Source organism: Branchiostoma floridae, chromosome 2 (genome assembly GCF_000003815.2).
Source record: "Branchiostoma floridae strain S238N-H82 chromosome 2, Bfl_VNyyK, whole genome shotgun sequence".
NCBI classification, from domain to species: Eukaryota; Metazoa; Chordata; class Leptocardii; order Amphioxiformes; family Branchiostomatidae; genus Branchiostoma; species Branchiostoma floridae.
In genome coordinates, this window is record NC_049980.1 from 12,014,514 (window position 1) to 12,035,686 (window position 21,173).

Below are 21,173 nucleotides of genomic sequence, written 5' to 3' on the forward strand. Positions count from 1 at the left end.
TTTCCACAAACAGGCCGGCGGATCCCCGATTTGGAAATGTCGCCCTAGCATAAGCAGTATTCTTCAGACTCATGTGTACGCTTGTATCTCACAATCGTTCTCCTCATTGTATCCCACAGTTGTTCCATGTGGCTTACGTGGTTTTGAAGTTCGCCAATGCCCCCCGCCCGGGCGTCTGGGTTCTGGAGCGGTCCACGGACTTCGGGCAGACCTACAAGCCATGGCAGTACTTTGCCGACACGCCGAGCGACTGCTACAACGTCTTCGGTGTCACCCCCATGGACAGGCCGACACACGACGACTCCGTCACCTGCACCACGGAGTACTCCAACATCGTTCCGCTGGAAAACGGCGAGGTAAGAACAGCTTTGCGATAATCTTCTCATATCAAGCGTAATATGCATTCATGAGATGCCTTCTGCCTAGAAATATTCATATCGTGTTTCCGATTAATTATTACGGGCCTGAAAAGCTTCGCCAGCGCTGCAGGTAACGTTAGAGATTCTCTCTGTCCTTTTCTCTAGATTTCCACCGATGCGATCTAGTAAAACAGTTAAACAAATGGCAATGCAAAACTTAAATGGACCAGGACACTAGTATTGTCATCAAATTTTGATCATTCAGATATACACTGTAGAAGCACAATTTCCTATTGCAGCAAAAATGAGGAAACCATGTTATAAAACAGTTATAACGTGTTTTCATCAATCAGCAGATGTATTTAATGTCCCTTACCAGCGGTCGAGCCAAGTTTTCTTAGGGTCAGTTGGGTAACCCTAAGCAACTTTTTTCTTCAAGGCCTTAGTTTAAGTTTATTATATTTTAATAATAACGTCAACGTTAATATCCTAGAAATATAAAACTCTGTCCTCTCACACACGAAAAGTAGATAGTTATTCGAGTAACGCACTACATATACATGTTTTCTTGTAGATTCACCTGTCGCTGGTGAATGGCCGTCCCAGTTCCAAGAACTTCACCCATTCCTCCATGCTGCACGAGTGGACTAAGGCCACCAATGTGCGACTCAGGTTCCTCCGAACCAAGACACTGCTGGGTCATCTCATGGCGGTCACACAGCAGGACCCCACTGTCACCAGAAGGGTGGGTTATATCTGTAAACTACGCGGTCGGGGAAAAAGAGGAGCAAAGTTGGCTCTTTTACGACTTATACATCTTATACATTTAGAGGGATATGGTGTTTTAGACCCCATAACCACATAATTCTAGGTCAAATTGCATTTGCCTTCTTTTATAAAAAGCACACCTTGGCTTTACTCCCTACTTTTGTAAATAGAATAGTTCAAAATATCACATGGGCAGCTGAAAGAGACCATGCGTGTTTTGTGGAAACGTTCAGTGCAGTAAAACTAAAAGCGCGGGAAAGTGTAAGAGGGAAACGAAGGCTGGGGCATTCCTCTAAACAGTGAACAGATTAAGAAACAGGGAATGTGTTAGGTAGGTAAGAAAGCGTGACATGATGGTATTTTCTCGGTTTTCCTGCAGTATTTTTACAGTTTGAAGGACATCTCTATCGGCGGACGGTGTGTGTGTAACGGACATGCGGACGAGTGCGATGGAACAGGGTCTGCAGATCCGAACAGGTAAACATGGAGTTCCGCTGTGTTCAACAGTTCTGGTAACCGTTACGCTGTTATGTTACTTTCCTAGATTTTATATATGTCACACAACGTTAGAACATTGTGAAATTAACGTTATATTTTCGGAAGAGACCGTCGGAGTTCTGGGAACATCATTTTGTCACACTCACTCAGATTTTTGCCGTAACGTAAGGTTACCAGTTTACGTGCAGGACCAATTAACGGTCAGTTAGCGACATGACTGCATTTCAAGGTGCACCATGCAAAAATTAGTCAGTAATAATAAAACTATAAATGTGTTATTCACATTGAAAACCCTTGCAATGAATATTGCACAATTTTTGTGGAAGATCATGGGCCCATGGTGCCTGGGTCGACTTTACGTGACGTTCTACTGAGGCAAATTCGGCGGTCCAACCTCATTCATAACTACAGCGCTACTGCAGGCGATGGTGGGGTAGACACAAAAATTTTACCGTGGTTTGTTTGTTTACCACTTTCGTAATATTTTGCAGCAAGTATTTGAATATGTACGCTTATAGGTAGAGCACTACAAGGAGAAAGATTCAAGTGACCGTTAATTGGTCACCCTAGAACAATTCTTCACTGCCAACTACTCCATTATTACATGCTGGTGCGCAGCCAAAGATGGAGGGAAGAAATAAATTACCATGCACTTTTTAAACAGACAAACTACTGTTTCTTTAAATGGGTTAAATATTTAATTCTGCTTAGGCATTTTGGAACAATAATCATTTTCCATAATTTGACCGTAAACTGGTAACCTTACGTTACCTGTACAAATATGGTGCACTCACACACAGCGGAGAAAATGTGGGAAGAATAAGGGAGGGTAAATTCTATGAGTCACAACTATTGTGCCAACTTTCACAAATATTGCAAATTTCACATTTGTGATCATGAATATTTCCCAAATTTTGCACCACCAGGGAAGTTAAGAATATTTCCAAAGTGTAGACAATCAATTACAAATATTGAAAGCTTTTGCAAATGATGACAATAACAACTCTCGCAGTGACTTCGAAATAACATCGTTTCAAACATAAAACCATGTGGTAAACCAACTCAACCCCAACTCTTTTGTCCAATGTCACGGTATATCTCTTTGCAAAGTTCTGCATTGCTGTCAGGAGATCTCACATTAACTATGTCACAAATGAGATCTCCTGCATGTGTTTTCTACTCCTACTGACCCTACCATGTATGTACTCAAGCATATTCCAAGCTGGTGCAGAGGACGCTGGGTGAGCATATCGATCCTGACTTTGCTTACCAGCCCTGCCTAGGTGCCGTGCAAGTGTTTGTCCTGCCCTGCCTCTGCTAGCGCTTTTCTCTCAGCTGTCATAGTCCCAGCTTCACCTGAACAGCTGTAGCTACCACCTGTTGTGTCCAGTCATGTGCTGTGTTTGTGTCTCACCAGTGTTCCTGTAATCTTGAAGCAGGTCTTCCAGTAACAAAGTCGTAACTGTTGTGTCATGCTGCAGTTATGATTTTGCCTCTGGAAGATCTGTTTCAAAAGTCATGTTTTTATAGATACTTTAGAACAGACCAAGGTTTCCTGCAGTTACTATGTCAACTAATATCTCTTCCCAAGCATCCAGAGCTTCAAATGATCAACCTACCCCTTCTAGCTCAGTTGTTAATCTCACTCATGCTTCTAGCACCTCTATTGACCTGCCATGCATTAGCTTAGAACCTCATTGTGTGCTTTGGGTGTTTCTAGTACATTTTTCCAGTTTTATACCTGATTGTAATCTGTACAAAATCATGAGGCATATTTTGTGTGTGCCATATCTGTTGACTGGGAGATTGTTCTATGTGTTTTGAAATGGTGTAACTCTTAAATACATGAACTTTTGTGACCGTTTTATTCTGCGGTAGGAGGGAAGATGAGTTTTTTTCAGTGTTTAAAATTTGCGGTTGAAACAATTCTGCAGTACAGTAGTCATAGAAGGGAGAGGCATTTGCTGTGTCATCAGGAACCGCAAAATTAAAACCACAATGAAAGTTTGAAGATTTACAGTATTTTGCTTCCATCTTACAGACTTGTGTGTAAGTGCCAGCACAACACCTGTGGGGAGTCATGTGAGCAGTGCTGTCCTGGATTTGTGCAGAAACCATGGCAACCGGCCACACCTAACAACCTGTTTGAATGTGAATGTAAGTGACATTAAGCCAATACATGCAGTTCTGTTACCGTTTGATTACCAGGTTTGATACCAGTCAACTCGGTCAGGTTGAAAAATGATAAGAATTGAAATGTTTAAGCACTTTTTTTATGCTTTCAGTAGGTTTGATGACTTTTGGATTTTGCTTTTTTTTTAAACTTTGTGCTCAGTCAAGGTTTTAACATGAGATAAAACAATATCATCTATCATTATATACTTAACAATACATTGTGGATTCTGAAAATTTGATAATGTTGTGTCACTGTCCTTGGTGCTGATTTATTTGTTCCCATTTCCTCACAGCCTGTAACTGCCTGGGCCACTCTACTGAGTGTTACTATGACCCTGAGGTGGCACAGAACCGGCTCAGTCTGGATATGAGGGGGGACTTCAATGGAGGGGGTGTCTGCATCAACTGTCAGGTTAGACAATGGAGTGTCTTAATTTTTATTTGGGTGGAAACAAGAGCGACTGTTTATCTATTTGATGTTTGATAACGTTTGATGGTTTGCTGGAGTGTAGATTTATTTCTAGCAGAAAATGCTGGCCTTAGTGTAACCATAAAAAATACAATCTTCCATTGGCACAATGGATGAAAAGTTATGTAAACATTTAGTGCAGAGGAATGAAGTGGAAAAACTTCATTGCTATGACATCTTTCATGGGTCACGATTTCAAGAGACTTGTACATTTGGCAATGGTGTGAGCAAAGCATCATGAAACACAGATATAAGTGATTATGATGACTGTATGTGTCATGTCTTTTTCATCTTATAGCACAACACTGAAGGCATCAACTGTGAGCGGTGCAAACCAGGGTTCTTCCGAGTCCCTGACACCCCTCTAACATCACCCTACGTCTGCCAGTGTAAGTGCAAATGCATGCTTATGTAGTTTGTTAAGTACAAACAAGTCCACCAAAGTTTACAACTGAGTGATTTTTTGAGCATCAATTTTATTTAAGGGTGTATAATGTAATCAATTTTGCAGGGAACAGGATAGAAATGGAAACAAAAAAATACATAAAAATGTGAATCTACCAGTGAGGAAATCAAATTGGATAAAAAATTGAGTGGGGAAAGCACAGGAAAAGGATATAGCATTCATACTGACAAATGTTTTGAATAGATCTATATAATTTTACCCCATTGTTTCAGCCTGCCAGTGTAACTCTTTCTTCACCACTGGGACATGTGAACAGCTGACTGGACGTTGTTACTGTCTGCCTGGCTATGCTGGTGATGACTGTAACCAGTGTGCGTCTGGTTATGTGGGCTTCCCAAACTGCAAAGGTAATACCAGTACTTGTGTGCAATTTTGTTACATTATCGGATATGAAGCTGTTGTATTGTGACTTTTGTCAGATTTGAGAAAACAGCTTTTGTTTGTAGGAATCTGACTATCATTAAGTCTGACTGGATTTCTTATCCCATGTAAATTTCTTGACATGATACATGTAGTACAAGCATGAAACTGTAATAATGCTGCAATCTTTTTCTATCTTGAATATGTCAAAATCACCACCACTTAGGTTGTCTGAAACATCTGACCGTTTCCAATAATCATATCCAGTTGCTTGAGTAACTTCTTTTTGGCATATCTTATCACCTGGATGTATAACCTTCATCGACGCACCACCACTAGGTTTGATGACACTGTAGATTACCATAGATTTATTTTACATGAACCCTCTGTTGTTGTCATATCATCTGATTTTCTCCAGCCTTATTGGTCAAAAAGACTAAGAGCAGACCCAACCCAGAAGCAGAGGTGTTCATTCCCCTGACTTCTGAGATTGTGGACATCCCTCCTCCATATAGTCAACCAAAAGTGGTCCAGCCTACTCCAGGATATGATGGAGGCTACAGTGCCTATGGCCTCTGTATGGGATGAACATAGTGCTTTTGAACTTGGAGGGTGTTGGAAACGCTTATTTCAGTTCTACAAGCCAGCAGAATCACAGTAAAACCAGAAATTGTTTCTTAAGGCTCCTGAAACAACACATAAACCAAGAAATGTAATCTATTTACTCAAATTATATCTGTTGGCTTGTAGGACTAACTCAATGGGATGAAAATAATTCCATTTTCACTCCCACTTTCTTCCAGAGCTTGCTGCTTTTCTCCAACTGTCCAACCAGCAAGTTTAACAAGTTTTGGTTCCCTGCAGACTTACATTTGGCAAGATCTCTGCTCTCTGCATAACAGAAAAGCGAATTTGGCTGACTTCTAATGGTTATGGTTTTCTCTAATATTTTCCTCCTTCTTGGTGCTTTTGCTTTCCTTACCTCAGTCCCTGATGAATTCCAAGAACATGGTGAGGCTGGGGAAAACACTGTGGACAATGGTAAACTTTCCTGTCCATATCCTGACTTTTCATATAACATTGGCTTTGTCTTTGGTGACCTGAATCTCAATGATCATATTGAATAATCAATGATTCTGTCAACTTGTCTGTTGTAATAAAACAATAGAAGAATACACCCTGTAAAGCAACCATAGCCAATGATTGTATACTCTAGTCAATGATCTGAAATAAGCAACAATATTCTGTAACATATATCAGTAGTCGACTTAAATGTAAAAATCTTGTAAGTTTTCTTTAATTCTAAAATACCCCAATGCTTGAACTTCTGAAGAAGAACAAAGTTTCTTTTTCATGTGATAATCCATGTGTATCTCTTCCCCAGTGTGTGAGTGCCACATGAATGGTACAGCAGGCTTCACCTGTTCAGTAGAGGGTGATGGCCAGTGTCCCTGTAAGTACAACTATGCAGGGCGCTACTGCGAGGGCTGTGCACTTGGGTACTACAACTTCCCAGAGTGTCTACGTGAGTATTTATCCTTGGTGCTATACCCTTACAATATCCTTGCCATGAGAACAAGTCAGAGCTAAGAAAATTTCTTGTGTGCTTCAATCAATCAACTTAAATCAAGTCTATAACTTTTACACAGTTATCTTGAATTTTCCAAGGTCACTTTGATACCTTAAATTCATATATTATTGCAGGTTTTTAATTTTTGGGAAAGGGTTTTTTGCAGTGCTGTAAGTTTGCATTTGGAACACCTCTGTAGAACATTTAGCAAATACATATTCGTGTTGAATTTGTGGTGGAGAGGTAACCAGGAAACCACAAAAATACACATTATTGATTTACAAGATTTACCTTATTGCTGAAAAATAAATGGTGTACAATTCTTGTGATGACTGTCTTGTGAGCTCCTCCAATACAATTTATTACAAAGTGTAATCGTGAAGGCTTACCTGTTGTTTCTAATATGAATGAACTTTTCCAGCCTGTAAGTGTGATGAAGCCGGTTCTCTGTCCCACCGGTGTGACATCCAGCAGGGCCAGTGTGAATGTCGCAGTGGCTTCATGGGCCGGACATGTGACCGCTGTGCTACTGGGTACTACAACTACCCCAGATGCACCTGTAAGTGGGCAGTCCTTATGTCAGCTTTGGTTACATGTATACTAAGGCAAACATTACACTGTTGATGACCTTCTGACAATTTTTAGATGCCATAGTGTCGCCAGATTTGAAAATTGCTAGTGTTGAGGAGCGTTTTATCCCTGAAAATCTGTCACTTTTGACAGGGTGACCTGTGAACATTGTTGGATAAAAAAAATCACAAATGATTGAAGAGGATGCCGGCTGTAGTGCTGCTTAAAATTTAATTAGAGTTTGCAGACTCTTAGGAGAGCTATTTTGCTGCTGTGTGATACCGGCTTAGGTAACACATTATCCAGCTAAGATCTTGCTTTGAAATTTTGTTACAAGGAAATATTTAACTTTAAGAACTGACAACTGTAAAACTTGATTTATTGGAAGGCAAATTTTCACCAACTTTGCCTTATTACTTTGCCATAACATCTATCACAGATATTAAAACATTTTTCTCTCCTCCTAGCCTGTGACTGTAATGTGATGGGAGCTACCCAGGAGGTGTGTGATGCTGATACTGGCACCTGTCTGTGTCAGGACCCGTTTACCGGTCCAAGGTGCGACCAGTGCAAGTCTGGGTCCTACAGCTTCCCAAACTGCATACGTAAGTGCTATCATCACATCAAAGTATTACTATGTTTTTTCTACTTCTGATTGTAACAATGTTGCATGGCTCTATTTTGAAATTTGCTGAGTCAGACTTACTTTCAGTTGTGTTTCCTGATGCTATGATACTTCCTCCTTCCCCCAGGTTGTAACTGCTATGGTGCAGGTGTGCTAGATGATGACAGTAAGTCCTGTACAGATGGTGGCCAGTGTACCTGCAAGCCTGCATATGCTGGCATGTCCTGTGAGAAGTGTGCACCTGGATACTATGGATACCCTGACTGCAAGTGTAAGCTCAGCTAATACAATTATACTCTATCTGTTAGAAGTTCATTGGTGACCTAGTTTAATCTATACTTGCTAGTAGGTTGCTAGAAAAGCACCTGGTTCAGCAGAAATGATTTTGACAATATGGGAGACAGAAAGCAACAGATTGATACAACTCTACAAACAATGATTTTGGAAAAACAAGAGAAATGTGCCCTCTTCTTAGCAATAGCTTAGGGGTATCTAACGTGAATGTACAGCTCATTAACACAGTCAACCATTTTCTTGTTTTCCAGCCTGTTCCTGTGAGTCCGGTGGCTCTATAGGTAGTGAGTGTGACCCCAGGTCAGGACAGTGCCGCTGTAAGGAACATGTGGAGGGGAGAAACTGCAACAAGTGTCAAGTGGGCTTCTTCAACTTCCCCAACTGCCTAGGTTGGTTTTGTTCTTCACTTGTATTTTTGTCCAATATTGTCTGCTATACAGAAGTTCTCCAGAGTTTGATTCATCCAGTGTAATGAATCTACAATCATGATGCTAGTCATTTAAAAACTGCCAGTTGACAAATTTCTTATACATGTAGACTGAGATTGTGTTGACTTTGCGAAAAGACATTTGATATTCTTTTTTCTTTCAGAGTGCAACTGTAACCCAGCAGGCCGGGCCCCTGACACTGAGTGTCCGTCAGTCCAAACAGTAAGCAAATTGTCTTTGATCTGTTCGTTAGGTTCTCCAGCTGCATACACACGAGTTCAAAAGAGGCATGTCTACAGTACATAACATGAACAGGTTAACAGTAAAACACCTGTATTTATTATGTCCCAAAGATTCTAACCCCTTGACATGTAACTGAAGTTCACTTACTGAATGACTCACAACACTAAAATGTACAGACTTGTGAAATGTTTCTTGCTCTATTCCCAGATGACGTGTGACTGTAAGAGCCTTGTGGAGGGCCCAGCCTGTGACCAGTGTAAGCCCCTGTACTGGAACCTGCTGAAGGACAGACCTGAGGGGTGTGAGGAGTGCGGATGCTTCAGACCTGGGACCAGCAGTGGACTGGGCACTTGTGATATGGTGAGTTTAGCCCTGTTTCCACTAGACAACCCTGAACAAGCGACCAAAATTTGATCTATGTGCCCCTTGAATTTTATAATTCAAACATGATGTATGGTGTAAAGATATGATTTAAAAGACGTTACAAACAAATGTGAAAAGACTTGTTCTTTATCTTTGAAATTTGTTGAGCGACATGTCAAATTTTGGGTTACTTGGCATTCTCAGCCGCCGCTGTCATGATGTATCTCATATTGCATAAGTTACAAGCCAAGTGTATGCCCCTGGCAAAAAACATCCTTCAGTAGATTTCAAACAGACTTGTTTCCCACAGTAAGAACAGTGTTTTTCATTTACGCAGGCCATAGGTCAGTGTGCCTGCAAAGCTAACGTCCAGGGGAGGATCTGTATGGACTGTAGGGATGGAAGCTTTGGGATGTCGGAGGTGGACAGCCTCGGATGTCAGGGTGAGTACAGCTGTTACAATGTTATCATCATCATGATCTATTGACCTGTGTCAGACAATGCAATGTAGGATTAACAAGTAATGCATGGTCAGTATCAGTAAGGTACATTAAAGATACACCTTAAGAGATACCCAATGCTTTCCAACTTTTAGCACATTGAAGCAACTGGGAATTGTATATTGACTAAGGGGTAAGGTACATGTAACAGGGAACTTGGGCTTTATAACTTTAAAGTTTTTATCCATCACTGCTATTGAATGACTTTGTCCTCATTTTCAATTGAATATTCATCATCATCATCATCGTCGCAGGCTACTTGCCCGGACCAGGTCCACTCTCTCCTTCCAGAGCCTGATTACATTTGGTCATGAAGGAAAAGCCATCAACATTCTACAGTTTCTTATGCAGCTCATCTTTCACTACAGGTCTACAGCAGATGGGAACTTGCTGTTTGCATAAACTAAAATGTTACATTCATGTTACATTCGTCTAATTTCTGTAGGTTGCAGTTGTGATGTAGGTGGGGCAGTGACGGACGTGTGTGACAAGGCCACAGGACAGTGCGTGTGCAGGGAGGGGATGGAGGGGCGGCAGTGTGACGTCCCCACCCAGGGGCAGTATGTACCGGGGCTGTACCAGTACAGGTACGAGGCCGAGGACGCAGACACGCCCCGCGGCATGCCCGTCAGGTTTGGGTATTCTCCAAAGGACTTCCCAGGATTCAGCTGGAGGGGATATGCAATCATGAATACTGTCCAGGTACGTAAAATCTGTACTTGTATTATAGAAATGTTGAAAAGTTATTATCTGCTTAATTTTGCTGTCAACATTAACTTGAATTTGGGTCCCTGCATATTGTTTTCAATCAAATCCTTAAAGCATTGTTCAACAGTTATAGTGATCGTTTTTTCTATACTTTTGTGTTTTTAGCCAAGGATAATCCTGTCAGTCCTAGTTGACCGCCCTGCGCTGTACCGTGTGGTTCTGTCATACGTCAACCCGGGACAGGAGACTGTCATTGGCAACATTCGAGCAAACCCACTGTCTCAGTCAGCTGATGTTGGTAAGAGAGTCATGGGCGTACATGTATTAATTAGAAGATAAAGGCTATGTTTGTCTAGATTGCAGGCCATAAAAAAAGGCTGCATACATTTTTTTCATACCTTTACAGCTATCATACATTCATTTACTTAATACAAGCACAAGCAAAATTTGAAAGAACATTACATGTGCACTTAGGCAATTTCTTTTACTTATTTTTGCTTCCATATCAACAGCTTATTCTTCAATGACTTGCATTTCTTTTATTTTGTTGGCATTTTTAGTGTCAAGAAGATCTTTGTACAATAAGTGATACAAGAATGTCAAATAAAGTTTAAAGTGTTTTAGATGGGAATATCAACCAAACTCTGCAACTTCCAATATTGTTTTTGACTGTGTTTTTGATGATTTTTTTTCTGTGTCTTTTTCTCCTCTCCTACTGCAGTTTCCCAGCAGAGCAGTGAGATAGTGTTCAACCCCACCAGCACCCCGACAACTGTCACTGTGGTGGGGAACAGTTTCATCATGCCCTTTGTGCTCAACCCAGGACAATGGAGCTTCACCATTGAGGTGTCAAGGGTCCTGTTGGTCAGTATTCTGCTGATATGTTTTGTCCTTTTTTCATTGTCAAGTGTTGTCAAGTTCAACATCGTCAAAAGGAGAGTAATTTGATTCAAATACAATTCAATCTCTACAACTAAAAAATGGAGGTTTACTTCAATCTGGACGTTTCGAGTGACATCTATCACTTTTCTTCAGCATCACTAGAACATTGAAAGAGTGATGTCACGCGAAACATCCAGAAGTAAATCTCTGTTTTTATCCAGCTGTAGAGATTGAATTGTATCTGAATATTGTTTACCTGGATTTCTAACCTTTATGAAAATAAGTGTAACTTTATAACAAAGCAAGTTACATGTTTAGTGAATAGCCCCAACAGGGCTCAATAATAACATTTCCCAATAATTGATAGATGTTCTCATCATGCACACATGCATAAGTACAGTCAAACCTGTCTATAGCGGCCACTCAAGGGACTGGTCAAAATTGGCCACTATAGAGAGGTGGCCACTATAGAGAATATGCTAATTAATTGACCACAAGCAAAAAGTTACACATGGTTTTAGTACCCACTGATTTATATTCACATAATACAGTACTGTACATGTACTGCAATGATTTTTATACTATGTGTATTAAGAAAACAAAAGCTATAAAAAAATTTAAATGTTCTACAGTTGATATTGTTTGAAGAGACCGGTATCGTCATATTTCTTTGATCTTTCGTCTTGTATCCTTTGATAGTTCGCCGTCCGTGTTTTCCCGCTCACGTTCACACGTCAGATTCGCCCATTATGCTAATGTGGTACTCACAAGAAAAGTCTCGTCATTTTAGACTTATCTCTTAATAAATGTAAGAATAAAATGCACCATAGTCTGAAGTTCATATCATTTTGTCTTTGTAACAATTTGTTTAGAAAGATTTTGTGATGTAAATTAACCTAAGCGATAGTGTATTAGCACGTAACTTTAACACAATTTACCTCCGTAATATTGGTGTCGTCTATATATGACCTCGTTTGTCGGCGGGTATGGGTAGCGCCAGTTTACGCAGTTTTGTTTTGAAAATAAATCACAGAGGTTTTAAATCCGGCGTAGCGTGCCGAAACATAGACCAGCAGTCCGCGTGGCCGTAATCAGCAGTGTTTTTGTACCTGCGGGACCGGAAATCGTGTGGCCGTGGCCGCGTTGGACAGGTGGCCGCTAAGCCTATCTCTTAATCATTACGAATCCAAGGGACCGACAAAAAGTGGCCACTATGGGCAGGTGGCCGTTATGCAAAGGTGGCCGCTAATACAGGTTTGACTGTACATATTGTGATAACATGAAAGCTCTATCTCACCTGCAGGACTACATGGTGCTGCTGCCTGCAGCCTACTTTGAAGCCCCACTGCTGCAGCTGAAGGTGGAGGTCCCCTGCAAGTATGAGATTCCAGAGGACCCAAAAGACCAGTAAGTCTCTCCTGGACCATCAGTAGCCCAAGCAGTCCTCAGTTTCTGTAGGGTGATTCATACAGTGTTTAATAGTTAACCCTGAACTTAAGCATCATATTAGAATTAAGGGCATGTGTTAATTCTACAATTTTCAGCAGGAAAAATTGCTCAAGTGTTTGTTGACTTTTACAGTCGAACCTCCAGCCTGTAATGATGATATTGTTTTGTATTGTATACTCAGATTAAAGGACAACTTCAATCTTTCAAGCAACACACGCTTCACAACAAATAGCTCTCTGATGGTTTTTCACAATGTACAAAGTTTTGTCAACCGTTTTGTAACTGTCTCCTGTGATCTTAAAATGTAACTTTAAACCGTATCCCAAATAATGTATAAGTTTCTGTATTCTAGGTTTTTTATCTTAACTTTTTTAACACTTTGATTAAGTTTCTTAGTTTGTAAGTTACAGTCTCATGTATAAATTAGTGATAATTCAGGTGTTGCCTTTGGCACAAAGCCTGCAAATAAAGTTCTGTAACTTTGCTCTATGTGTGTTCCCAGCTGCCTGATGTACACCCACCTGCCCCTGGATGACTTCACCACAGTCCAGGCAGAGTCTGGGTTCTTCCGTCCGCAGCAGGGCGATGATGACATGAACAACACCCTGTCTGTCCTGGGAGACAAGATCGCTACACAGTACATCCAGCCCTCCAAGTTCTACCCACTCATGGCACTGTTGGATCACAATCAGGTCAGGACTGACATAGAAGCCTTGAATTTTACAAGAATACTATTACAGGGAAACTGCAGACAATCTTCAATGGTCATGTTGTTTTTTTTGTGTGCAGATTTTGCATTGATACAGCAAATATGCATTTTCAATTTATTAATTGTACTATCAATGGAAATATTCTAATCGTAAAATAAAAACCTCCTTTCCCTATCAACCAAGAAATCAAGTCTCCACAAAAATAAATTCATATACAATATTCTCATGACACCTTCCAGACAGCTTTAACCGTGATAAATGATTGCCTTACAGGTAACTCATTCACCTTGTTACGATTTTGCAGATCACCTGCACTAGAAGAGACATACTTAACGTTAATGCAAGAAATGCTAATAAAAACGGTGCTGAAAAGTTTGCAATGTTACCGTTATCACAGTGTGGCCCTTGTGCTGTAAACATAATTGTTTAATCATTTTAGCCTAGATACAGGCAATAGAACAAAATTTGCCAGATATCAGTCTGTCTGAGCCCTGTGCTTGGATTTCTTATTCCAAATTGACATTGAACTCATAATGCTGGTATTTCTGCCTCACAGATGGTTCTACTTCTGGAGCTGACTCTGCCCAAGGCTGGCGAGTACGTGTTTGTGATTGAGTATGCCAACTTTGAGACACGGGCACAGACCCTGCAGATCCGTGTGGACAAGACAGAGGGCAAGAATCAAGGCATCTTCAACATTAACACCTGCAACTTTAGGTATAGTACACTGTTCCTATCAGAGATGTAGAGTCTAGATGTACACAAGTCACTCAATGTTATCTGTCATTTGTTTTGCACAGGGATAATGATACAGTAAGACATTATTACCTCAACAGTCATTTCAGAAGCAGTAGACACTAAACATATCCAGATTTTGGTCTTTATTGCAGTTTCCGCTGCCGTGCAGTTGGGATTGACGACAATGGGAGAGAGGCACGCTTCAAGGTTACCTCAAAGTCAACCACCATCAGCCTGTCTGGGGATAAGCTCAGAGTTGCCATTGTGAGTTTTTCAACACTGTATTTTCTTGCATTCATTTTATACTTTGCAACTAATTAACAAAACACATCATTCCTTGATCCTAAGGGTTGTTACAGACTTAGCCCTTAAGAATTCTTCAATCAGACAGCAAGTATAGTATTGATTCTGTACGTTGCTATTGGCATTCTGAAACATTGTATATGTCGGTCATTGCTGTATATTGTTCTGCATTTTTAGGACTCACTGACTGCCATTCCTGTTGAGTCATGGGACCCAGACTACATCATTCCCAAACCTCAGTGTGTGGCCAGTTACGGGCCATTCTCCAATCACAAGTAAGATCAAATGTTATATAAACAACTGTTACTTTTTTTATTGAAAATTTAAAAACATGTTTGCTTATTCAGTATGTGTGATATGACAATATATTGATGAATGATTTTTGTGGTAAAAGAAATTAGGATTTTGGTGTTGTATAATTGTAAAGCTTGTAAAAAGTATTGGAACATAACTACTTGTTGCATAAGTCTTCTACCATAGGAGAAAAATATTGTCTGATATCCAATCTACATGATTTTGTTCCTTACAAGTTTAATATTATACAGAACTTGCTACATTGGATAATGATACTTATTTCCTCCTTTGTTTGTAAGAAAGTGGGTATTTTTCATTGTTTGTCTCTCTCTACCCTCCCCCTTCATCTCCCGATTCCATGCTCTGAGCAGGAAGAGGGCTGACCCCAGGTAAAACTGAATCAGTACTCCCTCTCACCTTTCACCTCTCACCTTTTCATCGAGCACCACAGATACTTTCTTTCACATCACCATTTTTGACACGGCATCAAGCCTTGCAACAATTCCTTCGTAATTTTAATTTCTTGCAAGAAATTTTCTGTTTCTCATGATTTTCACTATTTTTGCATCCGTTTTTTACTTGGTGCATTTTGTGTATTTTAAGGGGAAATTTAACAGTTGTAGGTAACTTTACTAAACACAAAAACCTCTATAACGGTCCTCTGTCAGGTGTGTCCAGTCCATGTACACAGAACCAGTCGGAACAGTAAGGATCATGCCGAGTTCTGGGCAGGACTCGATGCGTCGCCAGCCTCTCCTGGTCCTGTCCAACTCCAAACTCTTCCTCCTGGACAGGGAACAGGTGAGAGTTGTGTTTCTGATGGGGTCAGGGATGTAGCATTATTTGACATGTAAATTCTCTCAGTAGTTTGGATAACATAGTGTGTAAAGGTTGGCAAAATGTCTTGAGTCACCTATCTAATGTTTTGGGTTAGTAGGCACACTTGGAGGGATATTTTTGGTCTGAAAAATGTAGAAATAGAACTAGATTATGTATAGAGCTTAGATTACTCTGAAATTAGTCTGAAGTTATTGTAGGCCTGATAGCTGTTGATCCCCAGATAGCAGAGTATTCCATTAAAGCAAATATTCTCATTGTGGTCTGGTAATGTTACTATGCAAATTATGAAAATGAAACTGGACAACAATATTAAAGTTAGTGTGAAAGTCATTCAGCAGTAGGGACAGGTACTGCAGAAATGTCCAGATTTAGACAGAACTAACCCAGTGTAGATACAATATAGAAAACATCTGATGGACGTACTAAAATTCATGAAGTTCTTTTAGTTACACACCCTTGTTATCCTTGTCACTAAACTTCCATTCAAAACTTCACACTGAGTTTAGTCAACACCGCATCTCTCGTTTCAGAACCAGCTTGAGTTTAGTGGCCGTCTCCTGTCAGCAGGTAGAATGGTGTTCCTGCTCCACTACTTCCAGCCTGAGAGTACAGGCTACACAGCACAGGTCAAGGTCACAACACCACTCAGGCAGGAGATTCAAGGTAGGTGCAGCTGTTTTGCGAGTGAATTTCATTTCAGCACCAAGGACAGATACTGTGGAAATTAAGGCAGAGACTGTCCTGTACATGCCATTCAGCACTAAGAATGGGGATATTATAGTTAGTGTGAAAGTCATTCAGCACCAAGGACAGGCACTGCAGAAATGTCCAGATTTAGACAGAAATAACCCAGTGTAGATTCCATTCAGCATTGATGACAGGGATGTCATATTAGTGTGAAAGTCATTCAGCACCAAGGGCAGGTAATGTGGTAATGTCCAGAAGCAGCCCTATCAGCATAGATGCCATTCAGAAAAAATGTAATGTTCAGTGTGAAAGTCATTCAGCACCAAGGGCAGAGACTTTGGTGACGTCCAGACCAAAGCAGAAATAGCCCTGTCAGTGTAGATCTGTATTTAGCATGGGAAACAGGGACATAATATTCAGAATGAAAGTCATTCAGCAACATGGAAAGGTATAATGAATGGCAGTGATGACACTAATGTGATCAGCATTCAGCATATAAATGGAAACTGAACAGAAACGAAATTCAGCACCACGGACAGGGCATATGGTATCTATGTCAATGTATATATTCATAAGTCCCAATGAAAATCTTATTGTGGCAGAACATTTTATGCACTATTTTGCAAGACAACAATATGGTTAAACATGAAACCTGTGTATTTTTCAGGAGTTATCCAGGTTGACTACTGTCCCCACAGTGCCGGCTGCCGTGCCATCATGCTGTTCTCAGGTCTGGGACAGGAGGTGGACATCACCCAGCCTGACATCAGGCTCATGATCACTGTTCCTGCAGACAGAACCATCTGGGTGGTCAGTACACAACTGCTCATCACTCAAAACAGTTCATGTGGTCAAAATGCATTAGAATGTACTGTTTCTTCTCATAAGAAATTTCACGTAAATGCGGATGTCATTCAATTTCAACACACAACATCATTGAGGAAGCCACATAAAATCTAAAATACATTAAAGCATTTGATGAAAAAAAAAAACTGTTTCGCTTGTAATTCTATGACCAATGCAGTTTTCTTGTCTGTTGCAGGACCATGTTGTGGCTATTCCAGAGTTCAGCTACACCCCCTCCCTTCTCATGGACAGCAGGATTGACAAGTCTGGTGACTTCATCAAGCAGTGTGGCAAATTTGACTTTAACCTCAAGTAAGTTGCAAAAAACATAAAAGTCACTGTAGCCATAATCCTAAAACAATCCATTCCTAATTTCTTCAATAGAATTTTATCTCTTGGACCTAAAATGTTGCAACACTATCATTTTTCTCTTAGATGTCACCACTGCAAAGATATGTTATACAAAAAAGCTAACTGTCAAATTTACGACTCCTTCTAGTGACAGGGACCTGACTCCCTTCTGTCGGAAGTCCATCATGTCACTGTCTGCCCACTACAACGATGGGGCGACCCCCTGCAACTGTAATCCCCGGGGCTCTTCCAGCCAGACCTGCTCCCCCCTGGGTGGACAGTGTCCTTGTAAGGACAACATCGTGGGGCGCAGCTGTGATGTCTGTGCTACTGGGTACTTTGGCTTCCCCGACTGCAGAGGTAAGTTTATCTATTAAGATTCACTGAATGAGATCTGAGAGGTGTTGGCAACAGGATTCATACATCCTTTACAAGGCTGACACCTCCAGCATACAGTTAGTAACAACTAATAACATAAAACATAATGTGGAAGACAGTCTCTCTATGGACTGCAGTATGTCCCATTGTTTCCCTGCTGCCTAACCCCATGACCAACACAAATTTGGTGCTGTAGCAGGCTGAAGCTGAATCTATCTTTTAGACCAATCTGTTAGATCTCCAACCGTAGATAGACATGATTCAGATTTTGTGATTTAGTCACAAATATTTACGTAATACGATGTCTTTTTTCAGCCTGCCCATGTGGAGAGAACCGCTTGTGTGACCCAGTGACGGGAGAGTGCATCTGTCCCCCACGTTCCCGCCGACCTGAGTGTACCGTCTGTGAGGAGGGGACATACGGGTACCACCCACTGCTTGGATGTGAGGTACACATGTGACCATGTTCTAAATAATGCATGGCATTGTGTGGACCTGACTACATGCATACCTAAAATGCAATGAGGCCCAGGAAAATTAATGTTGTGTTTCCTGAGAAAAATTACTGATGGTAAGAGAGGGATTTTTTTGCAGGGATTCGATTTTAAGTGAAGAAAATCTTACTGCATCCCTTGGCAGCGGTTTGACCAGAAAATGGCTAGGGTTGGCCTTTTTTTTGGGAGAACAAAGTGATTTCTGCACAAGTTCTATTACAGGGAGAAAGTCTAGACATATAAATTAGAATTATAATGTGCCCTCGTGACCTCAACTGAAATGTTGTATGTCCTACAGCCATGTGACTGTGATGCCATGGGGATCCTGGACCTGAACTACCCATCATGCAACAGGAACACAGGGCAGTGCAGGTCAGTTACCTGACAGTCAGGTTCAAACTACAGAAACTTGCATACATGCATACAATAAACAGAAAAACAAGTTACTGCTGCCCAGAATGAATGTCACTCAGCACCAAGGACAACGGTAATTTATAACAGTATGGGTATTTGTGTCAATATGAGTGTAGATCAGAACCAGTGACAGGGCAAACAGAGCTATTTACAAGCATACAATGAACAGAAAAAACAGACAGACAGGGTAACAGTAATGGAATAGTATGTTGCTGCTGCCCAGAATGAATGCATTCAGCACCAGGGACAAGGGTAACTTATAGCATCAATTCATGGGTATTTGTGCTGATATGAATGTAAATCAGCACCAGGGACAGGGCCAGCTAAGGTCAGGTTTTCACAGTCTAGATACTGATATATCATGTTAACACTCAGTAATGATCCTGATTGATTTTCAGCTGCAAGCCAAATGTAGGAGGCCGACGTTGTGACCGCTGCCTGCCAGGCTACTACAACTTCCCCTACTGCTCCCCCTGTAGCTGTAGTGCTGATGGGGTTACTGAGGATGTGTGTGACCAGAGAACAGGAAGGTGTCTGTGTAAGGTAAGAAAATCTTGCTTGTTTGTGCCTTTCATCCGTGTGCCATGTTACAGTAGTAACTTAAAATGAATTTGAAATTCTATCATGTTTGAGCTCATGGAATAATTTGTCCCTAGCTAATCAGGACCAAGTTGCATCAATCCTAACCCTAAACCTAAATTATCTAGACCAATGTGGATGGCGTGAGGTGTGACCAGTGTAAGGCCAACACCTACCACCTGTCAGCCAGGAACCCTGAGGGATGCCACAGCTGCTTCTGCTTCGGTGCCACACCTTACTGTAGGAGCAGTGACTTGCATTACACAGAGGTATAGGACTGAAATTTCTTACCTGTACTGTTAAGACAGCAAAACTCATCAAGTTTCAGTCTATACTATGATACCATATTATCATGTAGCGAGTCAGCTTACAGATGTGCTCTATGTAGCAGAGACTGTCATTCTTGTATTTAGGACTGTTTACCCATAGCCAATGGTATAGGGCTGATATCAATTAGGATATTACCATGGTCATTAGTGAGCAAACGGGGCCATATATATATATATCATTTAGTGTCATTTCTTTGCAATGACAGCACACATCAACTTCTAAAAAGCAAAGAAAAAGGATTTTAGATTTGTAGTAAAAAGCTTTAAAGCAGTGTGAGAGAGTGTTTAAGAATAAGAAAAAAAAGTATAAACTTTTTACGATGCAATATCTTGACATGTACTTTTGTCTATCCCAGCTTTTGGACATGGAGGACTGGACCGTGTCCAACCAGGTTGGGTCAGAGGTCATGCGGTTTAACGACAAGGTGGAGGTGAAGCTGGGAGAACTGATCCAACCAGACGAGCCCGTGTACTGGGTGGCACCGGGCATCTACCTCGGCAACTTGGTCAGTACTGTACAGAGTCAAGTTTCCCTTGCAGCTCAGTATGTTATTTGTGCATGTGTATACGAGCACAATTCTGCTGTCCTGAAAATCACTTACCATAATGCATTGACATGGACCTCATGCAAGGTAGTACACTTATTCCTCAGTTTTTATATTCTTATAGGTAACATCATATGGTGGGAGCCTCACCTACACTGTAGAGTACCAGGTGACTAAGACTGCCCTGATGGCCAGGATGCGCCCCACCAGGCTGCCTGATGTGCTCTTATCTGTGAGTTTGTCTTCTTCTTCCAAAGGATCATAGAATAATTGCAAGTCAAAAGAAACCTAAGATCTGTTAATGTTGATAGTTTGCAGAGTGCCATTAACATTGATGCCGGCTTAATGATGATCATACTTTCATCTTGTAGCTGTTAACTATGTTGTAAGTACTCCATTAGTTAGGCAAAGTTAATAACTTCACAATGAACTATTTGTTCACCAGGGTAATGACATGACCATCATGTACTCCCACCCTGTCATCCCTGAGCCTGATGAGCCCCTCACTGTTACTGTGGACCTGCTGGAGGTGAGACAACAGGGCACTGGAATGTCTTTTTCTCTCCCTTAGAAGTCTTTTGTGAGATTTTACTTGATTATACAGTATCATCCGGTAGTCTCACTTGTGACAGAATTATCTATTTTCATGGTCTCTTCCACAGAAAGTATATCACTAAGTTCATAGCAAACTTGTATGTCTTATCAATGAAGTTGTGCCAAAGTGATATATGATAAAGCATCATCATATTAAGCTTCTTAGACATAAATCCCATACTTGTAAACCACATGTTCAGGATGTTAACTTATCATGGATAACTTTATTTAAGTTACGTTTTTTATTCACTCAATAAAAGATGTTCAATTTGTTTGAGTGTGTTTTGTGGCAAATAATTTAAGATTGATAATCATACTGTAACAGCAGCATTTGATTGTATTGA

The 21,173-nt window shown here is 40.8% G+C and overlaps 1 protein-coding gene across 8 annotated transcripts in view; it reads left to right on the forward strand.

Moving 5' to 3' along the window:
• Positions 1–21,173, forward strand: part of LOC118409570 (laminin subunit alpha-like) — a 70,611-nt gene that overhangs the window by 14,206 nt on the left and 35,232 nt on the right. For 6 of the 8 annotated variants that reach the window (XM_035810679.1, XM_035810684.1, XM_035810685.1 and 3 more), the window contains exons 2-38: positions 120–356; positions 934–1,104; positions 1,507–1,604; positions 3,667–3,782; positions 4,094–4,212; positions 4,568–4,658; positions 4,948–5,082; positions 5,514–5,672; positions 6,480–6,620; positions 7,087–7,224; positions 7,703–7,840; positions 7,988–8,131; positions 8,406–8,543; positions 8,746–8,804; positions 9,033–9,185; positions 9,526–9,631; positions 10,134–10,390; positions 10,562–10,694; positions 11,118–11,260; positions 12,582–12,685; positions 13,230–13,419; positions 13,994–14,154; positions 14,328–14,439; positions 14,656–14,753; positions 15,144–15,161; positions 15,441–15,573; positions 16,143–16,275; positions 16,967–17,109; positions 17,342–17,457; positions 17,645–17,856; positions 18,190–18,323; positions 18,667–18,740; positions 19,181–19,325; positions 19,490–19,630; positions 20,047–20,196; positions 20,360–20,467; positions 20,681–20,764. In XM_035810679.1, coding sequence (XP_035666572.1) covers positions 120–356; positions 934–1,104; positions 1,507–1,604; positions 3,667–3,782; positions 4,094–4,212; positions 4,568–4,658; positions 4,948–5,082; positions 5,514–5,672; positions 6,480–6,620; positions 7,087–7,224; positions 7,703–7,840; positions 7,988–8,131; positions 8,406–8,543; positions 8,746–8,804; positions 9,033–9,185; positions 9,526–9,631; positions 10,134–10,390; positions 10,562–10,694; positions 11,118–11,260; positions 12,582–12,685; positions 13,230–13,419; positions 13,994–14,154; positions 14,328–14,439; positions 14,656–14,753; positions 15,144–15,161; positions 15,441–15,573; positions 16,143–16,275; positions 16,967–17,109; positions 17,342–17,457; positions 17,645–17,856; positions 18,190–18,323; positions 18,667–18,740; positions 19,181–19,325; positions 19,490–19,630; positions 20,047–20,196; positions 20,360–20,467; positions 20,681–20,764 — 4,932 coding nt within the window. Of the gene's footprint in view, positions 1–119; positions 357–933; positions 1,105–1,506; positions 1,605–3,666; positions 3,783–4,093; positions 4,213–4,567; positions 4,659–4,947; positions 5,083–5,513; positions 5,673–6,082; positions 6,137–6,479; positions 6,621–7,086; positions 7,225–7,702; positions 7,841–7,987; positions 8,132–8,405; positions 8,544–8,745; positions 8,805–9,032; positions 9,186–9,525; positions 9,632–10,133; positions 10,391–10,561; positions 10,695–11,117; positions 11,261–12,581; positions 12,686–13,229; positions 13,420–13,993; positions 14,155–14,327; positions 14,440–14,655; positions 14,754–15,143; positions 15,162–15,440; positions 15,574–16,142; positions 16,276–16,966; positions 17,110–17,341; positions 17,458–17,644; positions 17,857–18,189; positions 18,324–18,666; positions 18,741–19,180; positions 19,326–19,489; positions 19,631–20,046; positions 20,197–20,359; positions 20,468–20,680; positions 20,765–21,173 lie in introns of all 8 variants that reach the window. The other 2 variants (XM_035810686.1, XM_035810683.1) reach the window with 2 other exon arrangements.